Source organism: Equus przewalskii, chromosome 2, assembly GCF_037783145.1.
Source record: "Equus przewalskii isolate Varuska chromosome 2, EquPr2, whole genome shotgun sequence".
Taxonomy (NCBI): domain Eukaryota; kingdom Metazoa; phylum Chordata; class Mammalia; order Perissodactyla; family Equidae; genus Equus; species Equus przewalskii.
Window position 1 is genome coordinate 20542428 of NC_091832.1, and position 15163 is coordinate 20557590.

At 53.3% G+C, this 15163-nt stretch overlaps 1 protein-coding gene across 2 annotated transcripts in view; it reads left to right on the forward strand.

Annotated features, from left to right (window-relative positions):
* GRIK3 (glutamate ionotropic receptor kainate type subunit 3) overlaps positions 1-15163 on the forward strand; it is a 215776-nt gene that overhangs the window by 188605 nt on the left and 12008 nt on the right. For both annotated transcript variants that reach the window (XM_070594328.1, XM_070594317.1), the window contains exons 11-13: positions 2596-2819; positions 8011-8129; positions 10672-10889. In XM_070594328.1, coding sequence (XP_070450429.1) covers positions 2596-2819; positions 8011-8129; positions 10672-10889 — 561 coding nt within the window. The remainder of the gene's footprint in view (positions 1-2595; positions 2820-8010; positions 8130-10671; positions 10890-15163) is intronic.

The window sequence follows — 15163 nt, forward strand, 5'->3', positions numbered from 1 at the left end:
CTGGGGAAGAAAGAAGGCCTGTTGCCCTGTGGTTGGCTTCCTTGCCAATCCTGGAACACTTCTGGTGGGACAAGCATTGGCCGCAAACACTTTGAGCCCCCCAGTAACTAATGCCTTCATCCAACTTGCCATCAAAACTCAAAGGAAGATTTGCCACCAGTGATTTTGAGGTTCTTCCCAAGAATCCACTCCAAGCCTCAGAGGCCATTTCCAGAGACCAGTTCCAAATGCATTCTGAACAGCGAGGATGACTTTGGCATCAGAACAGAGCCTCCCAAAGCCATGTGATTTGAAGGGACAAGGCCGGGTGAGGCCAAGTTCTAGAATCGAAAGCCCATGACACCCGGTCATGCCAACATTATAGAAGATCCTAGAACTTCAGGACTGAGAGGGACCTTCCAGGGGGCCCCACCTTGACTCCCACCCACTTGGAGTCCCATCCACAGTCCCCAACAGGGGCTCACTCAACCAGAAGCTCCGGGAGAACAGAGGCTGGGTCTGTTGCTCATCCCTGCATCTCTGATGGCGCCCAGTAGGTCTTAAGCAAGTGCACATTAGCCCCTCTGCACATCCCCTGATAGCTCTCTCTCCTTTTGCGGCTCTCCTCTGTACACACCCTGAACTGAGAGGGCTGTAGGGAGCTAGGGTGGCAGCGGCTGCCCATTTCTTCCTCTGCCTTCAAAGCTAGGCAAGTTCCAACTCATACATTCGGAAATTTACAAAAGGAAGGTCCCAGTCTGAAACGTCCTTGGTGCTAGGCTCCAGCTCCCTGTTTTTCCCGGGTTCAAAACTCACTGACTCCCTGGGCTCCAAATGTCATTTATTGGCTGTGGGGCTGCTGTTAGAAGAAGAACCACTGGGGTGAGCCATATCAGGGTGGTGTGTCTGGAGCGCCCCCAGCCTGGGGCACCTGCGAAGGTGTTTAGGAGCTGGGGTTCTGCCCGTACCTCCCCTCCTTGAAGTCTGATTTCAACTTGGTTGCTGGTTTCTATTCTAAGATTGGTGAAGTCAGAGATAGTGTTGACAGCTACCCGTTCGTAAACAATTCGATTCGTGTTTATCTCCCCCACGAGACTGTAAGCCCCATGAGGGCAGAAACCATGGGGTTTGTACGGGGTCTCTTTGGCTCAGCTCTGTATCCCTAGTGCCTAGTGGATCTCATAAAACAAGGAATGAATGAATGAATGAATGAATGAATGAATGAAGCTGGACCAAGCCAGTAGATGGCTGCTTAGAGACTATTGCCTTGGGAGGGAGTCTCAGAGGTCTTAGATAAAGGGTCTTTAGGGCTGGTCTTTAGGACCCAGCCTCCCTTTCTGTCCTGCCCACCTGAAGAAAGGAAGGAGTAACTTGGTTCACATTCTGATAGGTAAATATCCACAGGAGCCCAAGGGGCAGCTTCTCAGAGGGAAACATTATGAATTAACAAATATTACAGAGGCTGAGATGGGGCTTGGGACTGGAGAAACGAAACAGTAAGTCAGCCACCGTCCCAGCTGAGCTTAGGAACTCAACAGGTAAATAAGCAGGTAAGAGCAAAGGTCACATGGCTGCCCATACTGCCATTCCAACTGAACAGAGGTTAGGACCTTACCAGCGGACGGAGCGAGCTTCCTGGGAGTTTAGAATTGGAGGCTATCAGGGAGGGCTTCTTGGAAGAGGTAGCATGTGCAAAGGAATATGGAAGGTGGTAAGAGTTAGACAGCAGGGAGAGGCATTCTCAACAGGGCACAGAGTGTGCAAAGCATGGAGGTGAAGAGGGGAACGTGGTAAACAGGAAACAGTTAAATGGGGCCTCATGTAGGAGGAGAGTCGGGGGTGAGGCTGGAAAGACGGGAATGAGGGATGGTAGATTTTTAATCAGGAAAAGCTCAGACCAAAGAGAAAGAACTTTAATTATTTCCCTCCTTAAAATTGTGATGGGCTAAAATTTATCAGCACGTGAACCTTCCTAGCCTTCCCCCCCTCTCTCCTCTCCTCCTCTGCTCTGCTCTCTTCCCTGCCCTCACCTATTAACAAGGGCTCTGGACTCACCTGTTTAATTTCTTCCCTCCCCCCTCCCTCCAAGGAAGGTATTATTTTTGCCCAACTGGTTTTGGGGGCTTTTAGGATATATAGAACATCCAGAATGGGGTGAAGCGGTCAAGAAGTGGATAGGAGAGGAAAACAGATTTCAATAAGGGTTGTTGCGGATTCTGTGTCCTCTTCAAGGTGTTTGAAGGTCACAAATAAAGAAGATGAGTGGTTGAAATGTTCGCAAGTTGCTAAACTGTCTTTATTTGACAAAGCACTGTTATTGGACCGCATGGGTTATAGCCTTCCTAGGGTTCCATTCTTGCGTGTTCGTGCTGCCATCCTCTTCTTCTAGGTCATGAGCTCTTGGAGAACAGAGGGTAAGTCTCATTCACCATTGTCTCCCCAGCCCCCTGGGCATGGCCTATCTCAGAAGAACAGTTAGTAAATATTGAAACTAAAGAGTGATCAAATGACCCAGGGTCCAGGCAACAGACTCCACTCCGAGAGAGTATTCTGTCCACTGCTAGTCTTAGGCTTTGCTCATTATCTGTCTGTCTGTCTGTCTGTCTCTCATTGCAGAAGGCAGATCTGGCCGTGGCCCCCCTGACCATCACCCACGTCCGGGAGAAGGCCATCGACTTCTCCAAGCCCTTCATGACGCTCGGTGTGAGCATCCTCTACCGCAAGCCCAATGGCACCAACCCCAGTGTCTTCTCCTTCCTCAACCCCCTGTCCCCTGACATCTGGATGTACGTGCTCCTCGCCTACCTGGGTGTCAGCTGTGTCCTCTTTGTCATCGCCAGGTAAGGGCAACACCTTGGCCACGGCTCTGGGGTATTTAGGGAGCCAGGCAAGTCCCCACATCCTCAGGCCTTGGCACAGAAGGCCCAAGCTCAGGCCCCTGCTGTGCCTGTTCCTCTCTCGCTCCCTGAGGATCCTTTCTTGTCCCTCAGGGAACATTCCATGGTCCCCCAAGCTTGAATCCTGGTCTGTGTCCATGACTGTGAGAGGCAGCAGGTGCACCCCAGGTCCTATGAGCAGGCTGGAGAGGTGAAGACATTGCCCATAGCTGTACCACCTGTGACGCAACACCCCTGCCCATTCGATTGCTCACAGGAAGTTGACTTAGCACATCCTTGCTGGTGGATGGTAGGAGGAGGTCACTAGGGGACAGTGTTTACTGAGCACTTAAGTGTCTGCCAAGCACGGTGCTCTGTACGTCACAGCCATTATCTAATTTAATTGTCCCAGCCTCCCGTGAAGAGGAGACATCTGAGGCTCAGGAAGGCTCCATACTCAGCAAGGCCATCCTAGCAATAAGTGACACATCTGGCATTTAAACTCGGGTCACCAAGTGTTTTAGCTACGACTCACATCTCTGGCCACCTGGACCTCTGACCTCTGCCCCTGCCCCGAGCTGTTGGCTTCTGCCCCCTCCCTCCAGGCTCCAGCCCAGCCCCTTCCCCGGAGTCTTTTTTCTCTAAATCCTAACAATGTGCGAAGAAAGACTTCTCTGGAGAGGCAATTTGAGATCCAAGGACTGGGTGTTTCGGCCTTTTTTTCTCCCCAGCCTTCTTTGAAAGCCTTTCCCCCAGCCCACTCCCTTTCCCTCCCTCCTCCTGCACAGACAGAGACCAAAGGGAAGGATGTGAGAGATGAAATTGTCCTGCCTCCGAAGCCCTTTGCTGCGGGCCGGCCTGGCGCTGCCTGCCTGCTCAGCCCAGCCGGCAGCCCGGCCTGCCACAGAGAGGCCTTCATTACGCCTCTTGTCTCTGATGGTCTAATGAGCCTTTGAAAGCCAGGGGCCCCTCTCCGGAGCCCTCACCGTAATTTTAGCAGCTCCAGCCGGGCTCTCAGTTCCCCACCCCCTCGAAAACAGCTCGAGCTTTCCCAGCATCGGTTCTGCCTGTTTGATGTCTGTCCCATCCCCCTCCAATCCCAGCCTTTCATCAGCTGCAGCCAAACCCACTTTCCACCCGCTACCTCCTGTCCAGGAAGGTAGGCGCTCCTTCCCAAGGTCGCCTGGAGAGACTTTCCGGGAGACGGGATCTCTCGGGCTGCTAGAATGACACAGGACACCCGAGGAGAGAGGAGAGGGACAAGGGTCTTGGCCACAGAGCCGTGGACAGCATCATAGTACAAGTGTCACGTAGTGTAGCGCTCTCACAGTGCAATCCACACCCATCCTGCTAAATCCTTACAACAGCCCTGTAAGGTAGGTGTAGGTATCCCCACTTTACAGAAGGAGAAACTGAGGCCCAGAGAGGTTACGTCATTGCCCAAAGTCGGAAAGCTTTTTCTTGGAAGAGTTGGGCTTCAAACCAAGACTTGCGAGACTTCAAATAAGGGGAGGCAAACACAAGTGCCTGCCAGGGCCAGAAGGAAGCATGAGGGAGGGGTGGGGACTGAAGCAAACTGGAGGGCACATGCCTGATGAGAGGAGCAGTGGCTCCCCAGCTCCAACAGGTGCGCTAGGCAGGAATGCAGGGCCAGCGCTGCAGAGGTTAGGATTTTTAGAGAGATTCAGATTTTTATGTGACGTTTCATAGCTTTTACATGTGATGACTCATTTGATTTTTTGCGACACTGTCAGGATCAAGCACATCTGTAGGGCGGATGTGGCCCTCTGTCCCCGCTCCATGTGGGCTGCTGGATTTCTGGACACAGCTGCCCATACCCCCAAGAGGTGGGGTCTGCGAAGGGTGGGCAGGTCTCCAAGCCCCCTGCAGGGCAGCTCCAGCATAGCACAGGGCTACCCATCTCGCAAACTGGCCCAGCCTGTACCTGTGCAGCACCAGGGGTCTAGACATTGAGTAAGGGCTTTCTCTGCCACCAGGATGTTCTGCTTCGTGCCTGGTGAGGTAGAAGGAAAAAGGAAGGGAGTAGGGGGCACTTTCTGACCACAGAGAGCAGGACAGTTGGCGCTCGTGTTAGGAGATAGCCCCAAGAGCCTGACCCGGGAGGCAGGGCTGGGGGTGGGCTGCCACTCCAGCCCCGGGAATCACATTCCAGCCAAATCCAGCACAGGGGAGCATGCCAGGGAGGAGAGGGTCCCTGCCACAGTCAGCGTTCCGTCTACACCTCCATCACTGGGCCTGGAGTTTATCCTTCTCCCCTGAGTAGAGACAGGGTATCTCCAGGGCAGCCTCTACTAGCTCCCACTTACTTGCAAGCCTAGGAGAACCGCTTGCAGCCACAAGCCATGAATCCAAGAGCCGCCATTAACTCCAGGAGCACCTTCTTCACTGTCCAGTGCCCAGCCTACCCCTCTTCTCTCCTGTGGTCCTGGGGTTAGGGTCTGAGCCCTCCAGCCGCTGACTGCAGCATCTCCATCACCTGTCTGCCCCAAACCAACTCCCCATCTGTGAAATGGGCAGCCACCTCTCTGTCAACCTCTCAGGGGCTGGTGAGGATCCAGGCCTATCATAGCCCTTGATAACCAAGGGGCCCATTCTAGAACCAGTTGTTTTTATCATCATAAGCAATTCCACCACTGGGAACTTATCCTGTTGACAGTCACCACTGAGCCCCACTTTCCAGTCCACCCAAATCTAGAAAGCCTTCTCAGCAAAGCCCTAGAGGACAAGGCCACCCTATGGTCTGGGTGCCCACGGAGGTGTGTCCGAGGATATTGCTTTCAGCAGAGTGTTCAACAGCGGGAAACGGGGACAGCCTCAGAGCTCCTCAGTCGAGGAATGTTAAGGATACCTATGAAAGAGTTATAGAGAATAAGGTGGATCCAGAAAAACTGATCTGCAAAGAGGCTGGTGACTTATTAAGTGGAAAACCAAGTTTAGGACAGAATTATAGTATGAGATGGTATTTTTTGCGTCAAAATTATCACATAAATCATGTATTTGTGTGTGTGTAACCGGAACACTAAAAAAGCAGAACTCACGAGATCTCACCAGGAATCATCCGCTTTGTCTCCCACCCCACCTTCCAGTGCGGTCAGAGGTGAACTTCGTGGCCCCGTGAAAGCTCTGCCAGGGCCTGTGACTTTTTGGCTCACTTCTAGGTCACAAAAACCTAGGTCTCTCTCTAAACCGCCAACATCCTCTTTCAATTCAGATATGAGGAGGTTCAGTCGAGTAGAGGCCTCAACATTTCCATCTCGTTCATAAATCAGACGTTTCCCCTCGCCCCCACGTAGGTCCCCTTTGGGGGGCCCTTGGAGTGCGTCCTTGGACTGCCCACTCCCCCGCTCAGCAGCCCATGCCCCATGGCCTCTCCCTGTTGGAGTCCCATGGCCCTGCGCAGATAGGAGTCAAGGTGGACCTGGGCTGGATCTCTCTTCTGCGTGGGCCATCTGGTCCAGGGAATCCATGGTGTCAGCAGGGACTCCTCATCCTGGCTCCACCTAGGAAGCACACATCAGCCTGGACCCTGCCCTCCAGACTTCCCAGGTGGCCTGGTCCACCGCATCTGCTCCTTATAGGGACACGCACTGAGCTCCCCCAGCGGTCCTCTGCCTAGTTTTGTGAAGGAAGAGGGGAGCGTGAATGCACAGCTTTCCAAAGGCTTTCTCCAAAAATCCTTCTCACCACCCTTCTCATCTCTACCCTCTTCATCCCGTCTCTCTTCTGTGTGGATTTTTAAAGCCTCTACCCGGTTTGTGGCCACTCTCTTTGAAAATCCCCATCTTAGTTTGAAGCCTCACTTTGGAATTTCCTATCCATAGGATCTTCCCACTTCATGAAAACAAAATTCTTCTCACATGAGCATGGGTGATCAATGCATAATTTATTAAAGTTTTTGGATGGGGGATGGGAAAGGAAAGTCACAACATCGCACTTAGAGCGCATCACACTTTCAAAAACAACCCCAAATGCCACTGGACGCATCTTCTCATCTCAGCATCCTCCCGCCCAGCCACCACAGCAGCCTGTCCGTCTCTCCAGCTGGAGAATTTTCTCCAGGGTCTCAGGCTGTCCAGAATGCGCTAGCTTCCTCCAGCTTACATTTCCTCAACTGGAACTCACGCAGGAAACAAAGATTCCCCATTAATCAGGACTTCTCTTCCTTAGAAGGCAGTGGGGGGGAGGGGTGGTTAAAATAACAATTTTTCCTGTCATACGTGCATTTGTATATTCAGAGAGGAAAAAATCTGAAAAATTAGACAGTACTTCATTCTCTTCCCCGGGGGGGGGGCGGGGTGGTATCACAGACTACATTCCTCTATCCTGTTTGAATATTTTGTAAAGAGTATGTTTTACTTCTTTTCCATTTTAAGTTGTTTTAAGTATACAAGTCATTCAAAAGCCCGTTCTCGTTTTTTAAAATTCATACAATACATATAAAGCCTCCCAGAAATTCTTTCAGCCATTCCAACTCTCCTCTCCAGAGGTACACACAAATGTTTTTCAGATTTGGATCCTTCCGGACCCTTTATATGCATTTATATACAAATGTACATAAACAGCGTATAGCCATGTCTGCAGGAATCTATTTGTACGAACGTGATCCAATTGTTGTTATTTTTATCCTTTTTTTTAACGAGCAATACATGAAGATCTTTCCCGGGGGCACGTCTAGAAGTAGCTTGTTCTCTTTTAACAGCCGCGTGATATTTCAAAGCACGGTTGTGGCACAGTTTAATCATCCCTCTACTGAAGGACGTTGAGGTTGTTTCCAGCTTTCGTTGTTATGAACCGTGCTTTGATAAACACCCTCGATGCCTCTCTTATGCTCACGTACGAGTGGTTTTCCTGGGATGGATCATGAGTCACAGAATTGCTGGGTTGAAGGGCGTGTGCACTTTTAATTTTAGGAGATGCTGCTGAATTACTCTTACAACCAAAAAAGGGCACTAACAATCAAGAACAAGAAGCAAACTGGCCCTGAGTTTCCACTCCCCGCTCCCGGGCAGAACAAGGGGGAAGCGATATGAAAGCGACATTGGCTAAACTGCCGTCTCCTACGGTGCGGACACCCCTTCTCTCTCGTCCCTCCGCAGCCCAGCCTCACTGCCGCTCACCCCTCTTCCTGCTGCAGGTTCAGCCCTTACGAGTGGTACGATGCTCACCCCTGCAACCCTGGCTCCGAGGTGGTAGAAAACAACTTCACTCTGCTGAACAGCTTCTGGTTCGGAATGGGGTCTCTGATGCAGCAAGGTATGTGCCCTGTCCCCGGGGGGGCCTCCTAAACCCAGGGAGCCCCTCAGCCTCCATGGAGTCAGCAGAACCATCCCACCTTCCAGGGCATTCTCAGACCTGCTGAGCCATCAGAAGGCTGGAGACACCTGGGTACCCAGGTGCGCGGCTTTGCCCCGGGTCCCCATCCTCCACCACTACTGGTGCTGCACCAGCTCAGGGTTTGAGGCCGAAGCAGATAAGCCACCCCCATCCGTGGTGTGCAGGGCTCATCCTCAGTCCCTCCTGCTCCAGCTGCAGTGGACACAGAGCCTCCTGCTTGCCGGGGCCAAACTTACCGAAGGCCTCCCACCATAGATTCTGGCTGAGCATAGAATCTGGGCTGTGGATTGGGGGAGACTGGAGTCAAGAGGCTGAGTGGGAGGCCATCTCAGGAATGAGATGAGGAGACCTGAACCGGGAAGGTGGCCATGTGGGTGAAGGGCAGAGATGACGGACTAAGAGAATTCAAGAGGTGGCAGGGACAGTTCTTGGTGACCACCTGCCTCCCGGGAGCCTGGGAGCAGGAAGGGTCGCCTCTGAGGTGGGAGCTTCGGCCTGAGTGCGTCAGAGAGGGATACACAGAAGGACACTGTGTTCTTGAGGGAGGGCCCGTGCCTGCACCTGACCCCAGGCTGGTGGCCCACCCTTCAGAAAGATGTACAGCTGCTGGAATATCTCAGAAAGCAGAGCATCTGCTCTGGCTGCAAGGAGCCTGGTGCAGAGACACCATGGGCTGGAGGGCTGGCACAGGGGGAGGCCCCCAGCCAGGGAAGCTCCCCCAGGAAGAGCCCCCACCCCAGCCCTGCTGGCCAGGAGCCACGTGCTTATTGCTTCTGCCATTTCGTCACTTGTCCAGAGCCTCTTATCTGAGGGAATGGGTGGAGCCAAAGTCTCTGCCTCTGTTAGGGTCCCACTGAGGGACAGTAGGTGACAAAAAGGCAGGGGAGAGAAGGGGATCCAGGAGCAAAGAAAATTTCCTTGTCCCTTACTCATCTTTGTGTATCCTCAAGGCCCAGCCTTGGGACCAACCCTGGTCCTCAGTAGACATCCTCCAGCAAATGCCGAATGAATGAAAGAATGCATGATATTGTCCCATGGGTCCTGAGTGCCCAGGTCATGCCACGCTCTGTGCCGGGCTCTTGAAGGAAGGAGGAGGAGGAAGGATAATCTGCCTCCACCTGAGCAATCTCCCAGCCACAAGAGAGGCCAGGGCAGGGACCCAGGCCTGGGTCTGGTTAGGGGCCCAGCAGAATCGGGCAGAGCTCACCAAGAGAACAACCAAATTAAGTCCTTCTCCTTTTAGGGGTCGGCTCTAGCCCTAGCTTGGAGCAATCTGGGGGAGGCCCAGGGAGAGGAGGCCAGGGGTGGCTGGCTGGGAGGGGAAGCCCGGGAGCCTCAGTGGTCTCCAGCAGCTGGGGAGGGACAAGAGAAGTGCCTCATTCTGTCTCTGCTATTAACGAGTGTCCTGAAGCCTCGCCTTGCTTCTTTATCCATCGTCTTTGTTCGGTGACAGTTGGGAAGGACCTGGAAGCCCCTCAATGCAGTAATAGCATCTCGTCTGCCACCTCCTGCTGCCTTTCAAAGCACTGGCCCCTGATGTATTCCCCACGAGGTTTTGATTAGGAGGGAGAAAAATAGTTATGTATTTGAAAAACTCTCCCTTGAGTGATTTCTTTGAGAAAAAAAAATCATCCATATCAAAGAAGATGCTTTTCAGATTGCAGGTCCAAATATTCTGGAAAGTTCAGGAGTCACTTGCTATTTAAGTCTCTTGAAAGCCGCCTAGTTAATTACTTCAGTTAGAAGGTTTCATCTAAATTGTGCTCGACACCCAAGGTCGGGGAGGAAGAGTGCTCTGTTTCGGCAAAGAGCTTCAAAAAAATGTTGATTTTTCTCCTCCTGCAAAGAACCACATGGCAATCTTGTATTTGTAGACCGTTTGTATTTCCAACACAATTTCCCTCGAATTATATCATTGAAGCATCACGGTATTTGTGTGAGGCTGGGACAGAGGAAAGACGATTCTCCACGCTTTGCAGAGTCCTAGAGAGGGCAAGTGTCTGGAGCAAGATCACACAGAGTTAGGAGCTGGATTCACTCAAGAACCCAGGGCTTCTGACTCCCAGGGGTTCTGAACCTGGGACCACACGGGTGGTCCATGGGTAGGTATCAGAGGGTGTGACAAGCCTGTGTTGTGCGTGTGTGTGTGTTCTTGTGCAGTGGTTCTTAAATTGTAGCCTGCCTCGGAATTCCCTGGAGGGCTTATCAAACCCAGATTGCTGGGCCCCACCCCTGAAGTTACAGATTCAGTAGGTCCTGGGGTGGGGCGTGAGAATGTGTCTTTCTAACAAGTTCCGAGGTGATGCTGACGGTGCTCCAGGAACCACACTTTGAGAACCCCTGGTCTAGGGAAAGGGTTGCCACTGTTACTAGGTTGTCGATGGAGTCCATGACCCAGAGGGCACAAGCAGCCTGGGCTCTGGACATTGTCGGGGACCACCTGTCTCCTCCCTTCTCCCAGGGTCTGAGCTGATGCCCAAAGCTCTGTCCACACGCATCATTGGTGGCATCTGGTGGTTCTTCACACTCATCATCATCTCCTCCTACACGGCCAACCTGGCCGCCTTTCTGACCGTGGAACGCATGGAATCGCCCATCGACTCTGCCGATGACCTGGCCAAGCAAACCAAAATCGAGTACGGGGCTGTCAAGGACGGGGCCACCATGACCTTCTTCAAGGTGAGACCCTCTCCCTCCCACGACAGCACCACGAGCCGACCCTCCTCCACCTTCCACTGTCCTCGTCTAACCACACAGAGCCAACAGGCTGGAAAACCCCAGGGCTCAGCCCCTCCCTGCTAGGGACCAGGTGACTCTGGGGAGCTGTGGTGAGGCGGCCACCTGGGCCCCAGCACAGATCCTAGAAGCTTCTGTATCTGAGACAAGCACATGAATGTGCTGTCTTTCCTTAAGTCATCAGAGGAGGATAGATGGAGAGCCGAGGCTGGAGAAGAGGGAAGGAAAAGCGTGGCTGGACGCACAAACATTCCTTTATCTGTTTATTAGTCAATGGCACTCAGTGAGTCTGGAAGCCCGGGTTGCTCCCTTTCCTCTGGGCCCTGGTTCCCCATCCCTGGCCCTTGCCTCCTTCCAGGCTAAGCCGCTAGGTGATGGATTGAGCCTCCCATGGGGCCTGGAGAAGGAAGGGATTGGCTGGGAAAGCCTTGTCCCTCCTGGGCCCTGGAGCCCACCAGCACTCTCCCCCACCTGGCCTCTCTGCATCCGTCCTTCAGCGTGGAACCAGCTGCTTAGGGAAGAGAGAAGAGAGAAGGAAAGGGCTCCCCCTACATGTTGCTGCTGCCACTGAGAAGCAGCTAACACGGCCTTCCTGAGAGGTCACTGCCCTGCATTTAGAGTGAGGGGAAGAGAAAGGCATTGTCAGGGGCATGGTAGGAGCTCTCCATGTATGTGTTCGTGAGTGTGAGCAGTACATGAGTATGTGCACATGTACAGTATATAATATCTGTAAATGTGCACTCGTGTATGCACGTGTGCACACGTGCACAAGGGTCTGCCTGGGTGGGTGCATGGGTGTCTGTGCTTGGACATGAGTGTCTGCACATGTGTGTATGTGTACTGGTGAGCATATATGCGTGCATCTCTGTGATCTGGGCATGCGGATAATGTGCCTATGAGTGTATACAAGTGTGTACCAGAGTGTCTACCTGTGCACATGCGTGGAGAGTATATGCATGTCCTTCTGCTTAAACATCCCCATGGCTGTACTTAGATTAGTGTGAGTGTGGGGGCACGGGCCTGTGTGTGTGTAGTAGGCCGTGTGTGTGTGTGATGGCTTCTGCACATAGGTATGTCTACATGTGTGTGTAATGGCCCATGCATGTGTGTGCATGTGCGTGTGTGTGTGCACGCCTGCCTGTGCCTACCCCCAGGCTGCGGCCCAGCCCTTTGACTGTGCCAGAGCATCTCTCATGCATTACACATGAGCCCGTCTCTAAGCAGGGCTCCCGATCAAAGGGAAGCGGCATAAATAAGCCCGGTGCAGGCTCATCGCTGCTGATTGGATGCCCTTGCCTCCCTCCATGCTAAGATGCTCAGATTGCCTTCCAAGAGCCTAGTCCCAGCTCCCCACCGAGCTGCTGTCCTCGGCATCAAGCAGCACCTCCCGCGGCCTGCTCCGCCCTCACCCACCTTCCCTGCAAATGGCGCGGTGAAGAGGGCAGGGGAGGGATGCAGATGCTGCCACCCAGCTGGGATGCTGGGGCTCAAGGGCCTTCAGCCAGAAACAGCAACTCCACACCCCCCTGTGGAACCAACTCCGCTGCCTTGCTCTCCTGGTCGCCAGTTAATTCCTCTTGATGTCTGGCCACGTTGTCTCCTGCTTTAGTTCACGGGAGGCTCTTCTTGCGCGGGCTGCCTCTTATTGGCAGCAGCAGGCGGACTGGGATGTAGGCAGAGAGGAGCCTGAATGTGGATACATTAACCCCACCTCAGTGATGAGTGAGAAGTACAACCACCCCTCCAGAAGGTCCCCGGACAAACTTGCTTCCTCTCACCCCACCACCCCCTGCCCTCCATAGTCAGACCTCCCCCTGGGCCAGGGGGTAGCCTCCTTATTGCCACATTCAAGTTAGAGCTGGAAGGAAACCTGAGTTTAACCTGGAGAAACAGAAGCCCAGAGGGGCTGAGTGATTTGCCCATGATCACACAGCAGATCAATGATGGAGCCAGGGTATGAGGTCAGATATTCTGTCTGCACACGCAGTGCTGTCTCTCACGCCCCCTCCAGGGTCTTCTTCTGGAGGGGTGGTCCTCTTCCCTGCCTGTGAGTGTGTATGGCAAGGCTGGCACTAGGGCTGAACAGGAATCAGCTCCAGACCTAGCCGTCAGATGTCTAGGAGACATTGGCAAAGTCAACAATAACAGTGACATTTATTGAGCTCTTACTATGTGCTAGGCGCCGTTCCAAGCACTTCCCCTGTATTGATGCATATCATCCACATGGAAACTGTTCTTATCATCTCGGTTTTACACATGATGAAAGTAAGGCTCGGGCAGGAAGCTGCCTTAATACTTCCTGGGAAATGCAGAGCTGGGGTTTGAACCCAAGCAGTCTGGCTCTGGAGCCTGTGCTCTTTGTTGCTGTGTCCACATCACTTCTCTGAGGAGCAGCCGCAGTCCACGAGTCAGCTGAGGAAGAGCAAAGCCACTGTCAGTTGAGCCTTATCCCCCAGAACAGCCCTGGCACGTCATGGTTGCTCAAATAACACATGTGGAGTGGATGCCATTGTTGAATTACAGGACGGAATTAAAAGATGGCAGGAACCAAGTGGGGCAAATGCAAGAGATCGTATTGACGACAGGAGTCGAGCAGGTAGCCCCCTGAATGTCCCAGGGTGCAGGGCAGATGGACTCCATTTCTGCCATTGGCATGTGTTCCTAGTTAAGCTGCAAACCTTCTTAAAAAGCCCTCCTGGCAGAGAACAGAACTCGAGGGAGAGAAGCCATTCCTGTCGGAAGACAACAGCAGGAAGCGGGACACGGGGCTCTCGAGGGGTCCCCAGCTCCCTCGCCCCCACCCCACAGCCCGGGAGACGCGTGGCTAGAGGCAGCCTCGCCACTCCAAGGGAAAATTCATTTGAAGAGTTGTCAGGGAGCAGCAGACATCCCCAACAGCAGCCCCTGTGTTGTCCTCCCTCCGTCTCGGAAGATAAAAATTAATTAGGAGATGAAAAAGGAGGCCTTTGAAGGCACTGTTTGGCTGTAAAAATATGTGGGCAAAATGTAAAGGAGGACGTCGAGAAAGCGTGCTCTTCCCAGGGAGGGCTGGGCAGCTTTGAAGGGAGAGCATGTCAGAAGACAGCTTCTCCAAGGATTTCGCCCTCTTTGGTGTTGCGGTCGGGGAGGCACATCCCACGTGGGAGGGACTGTGTGTGAGGGACAGCGATTAGGAAAGCAACGGGAGCTGGGGCCAAGCATTGCAGGCTCCCCGGGTCCCTGGCATTGTCCAGCCCTCCCCCTTGCACAGCCTTGGCCTGTCCTAGCAACTGAGCCCCGACGGTGCCTGGAGAGGCCTTCCGGTCCACTGCCGGGCTTCCAGCTGCTCAGCAGACTCTTCCCTTAGCTGGAGGACTCAGCAGGGTGCTCCTTGAGCCCTGCTTCCAGTTCCTCCTGCTCCGTCTGCTGGCCTCTCTGATAGAGCCTTAGGCCTGCCTCACAGCAGGGCTGCACAAAATGTGGTGACCAGGCAGGATTCAGCGTGGTGCAGCCTGGCACAGCCAAGTCACGTCAGCCTTAAAGTCAGACAGACCAGGACTTGAGTCTTGGGTGTTGTCTTTGCTGGCTGACCTTGGGAAAGTCACTTCACTTCTCTGAGCCTCAGTTCGCTCCCCTGTCTGACACAGATACTGATTCCCACCGTGCAGTAATTAACAAGAGGATTCAATGATCTACGGTGTGTCCAGGGGGTAGCCCGGGGCCAGGCACACAGCAGCACTTGAGTCGAAGGCCTTCTCCCCTGGATGCCCGCCACTTGGCTGACCCAGAAGACAGGGAGACAGGCTGGATCGTCTTCTCCTTTTGCCCCGTAGTCCCCTCCTGAGGCAAAGGACTCAAGTGGAGCACGCTGGAAAGGGACCAGCCAGTGGGCACCTGGAGAACTCCCTTCCTGCCAGGTCCCTGCGGATTGAGCCTCTGGGCTTTGTGGAGGACACTGGTGACTCCATCACAGGATGGCTGTCTGCCTCTCCACAGAGCTGAGCATTTCAGGAGGAGCCCAGAGGCCCTCCGAAGAGAAGAAACCCAGAACGGGCAGGCAGAGGAGCAGCAACAGGTGCAGGAGTGGGCCAGTGATGACGGGAAGTTATTGAAACTACTCAATTACTGAGGACCTCTCTGTGCCTTAGTTTTCTCATCCATGAAATGGGTATGATAATAGTACCCACCTCCTAGGGCTTATTGAGATGATTAAATGGGATAATTTATGTAAACAGCTT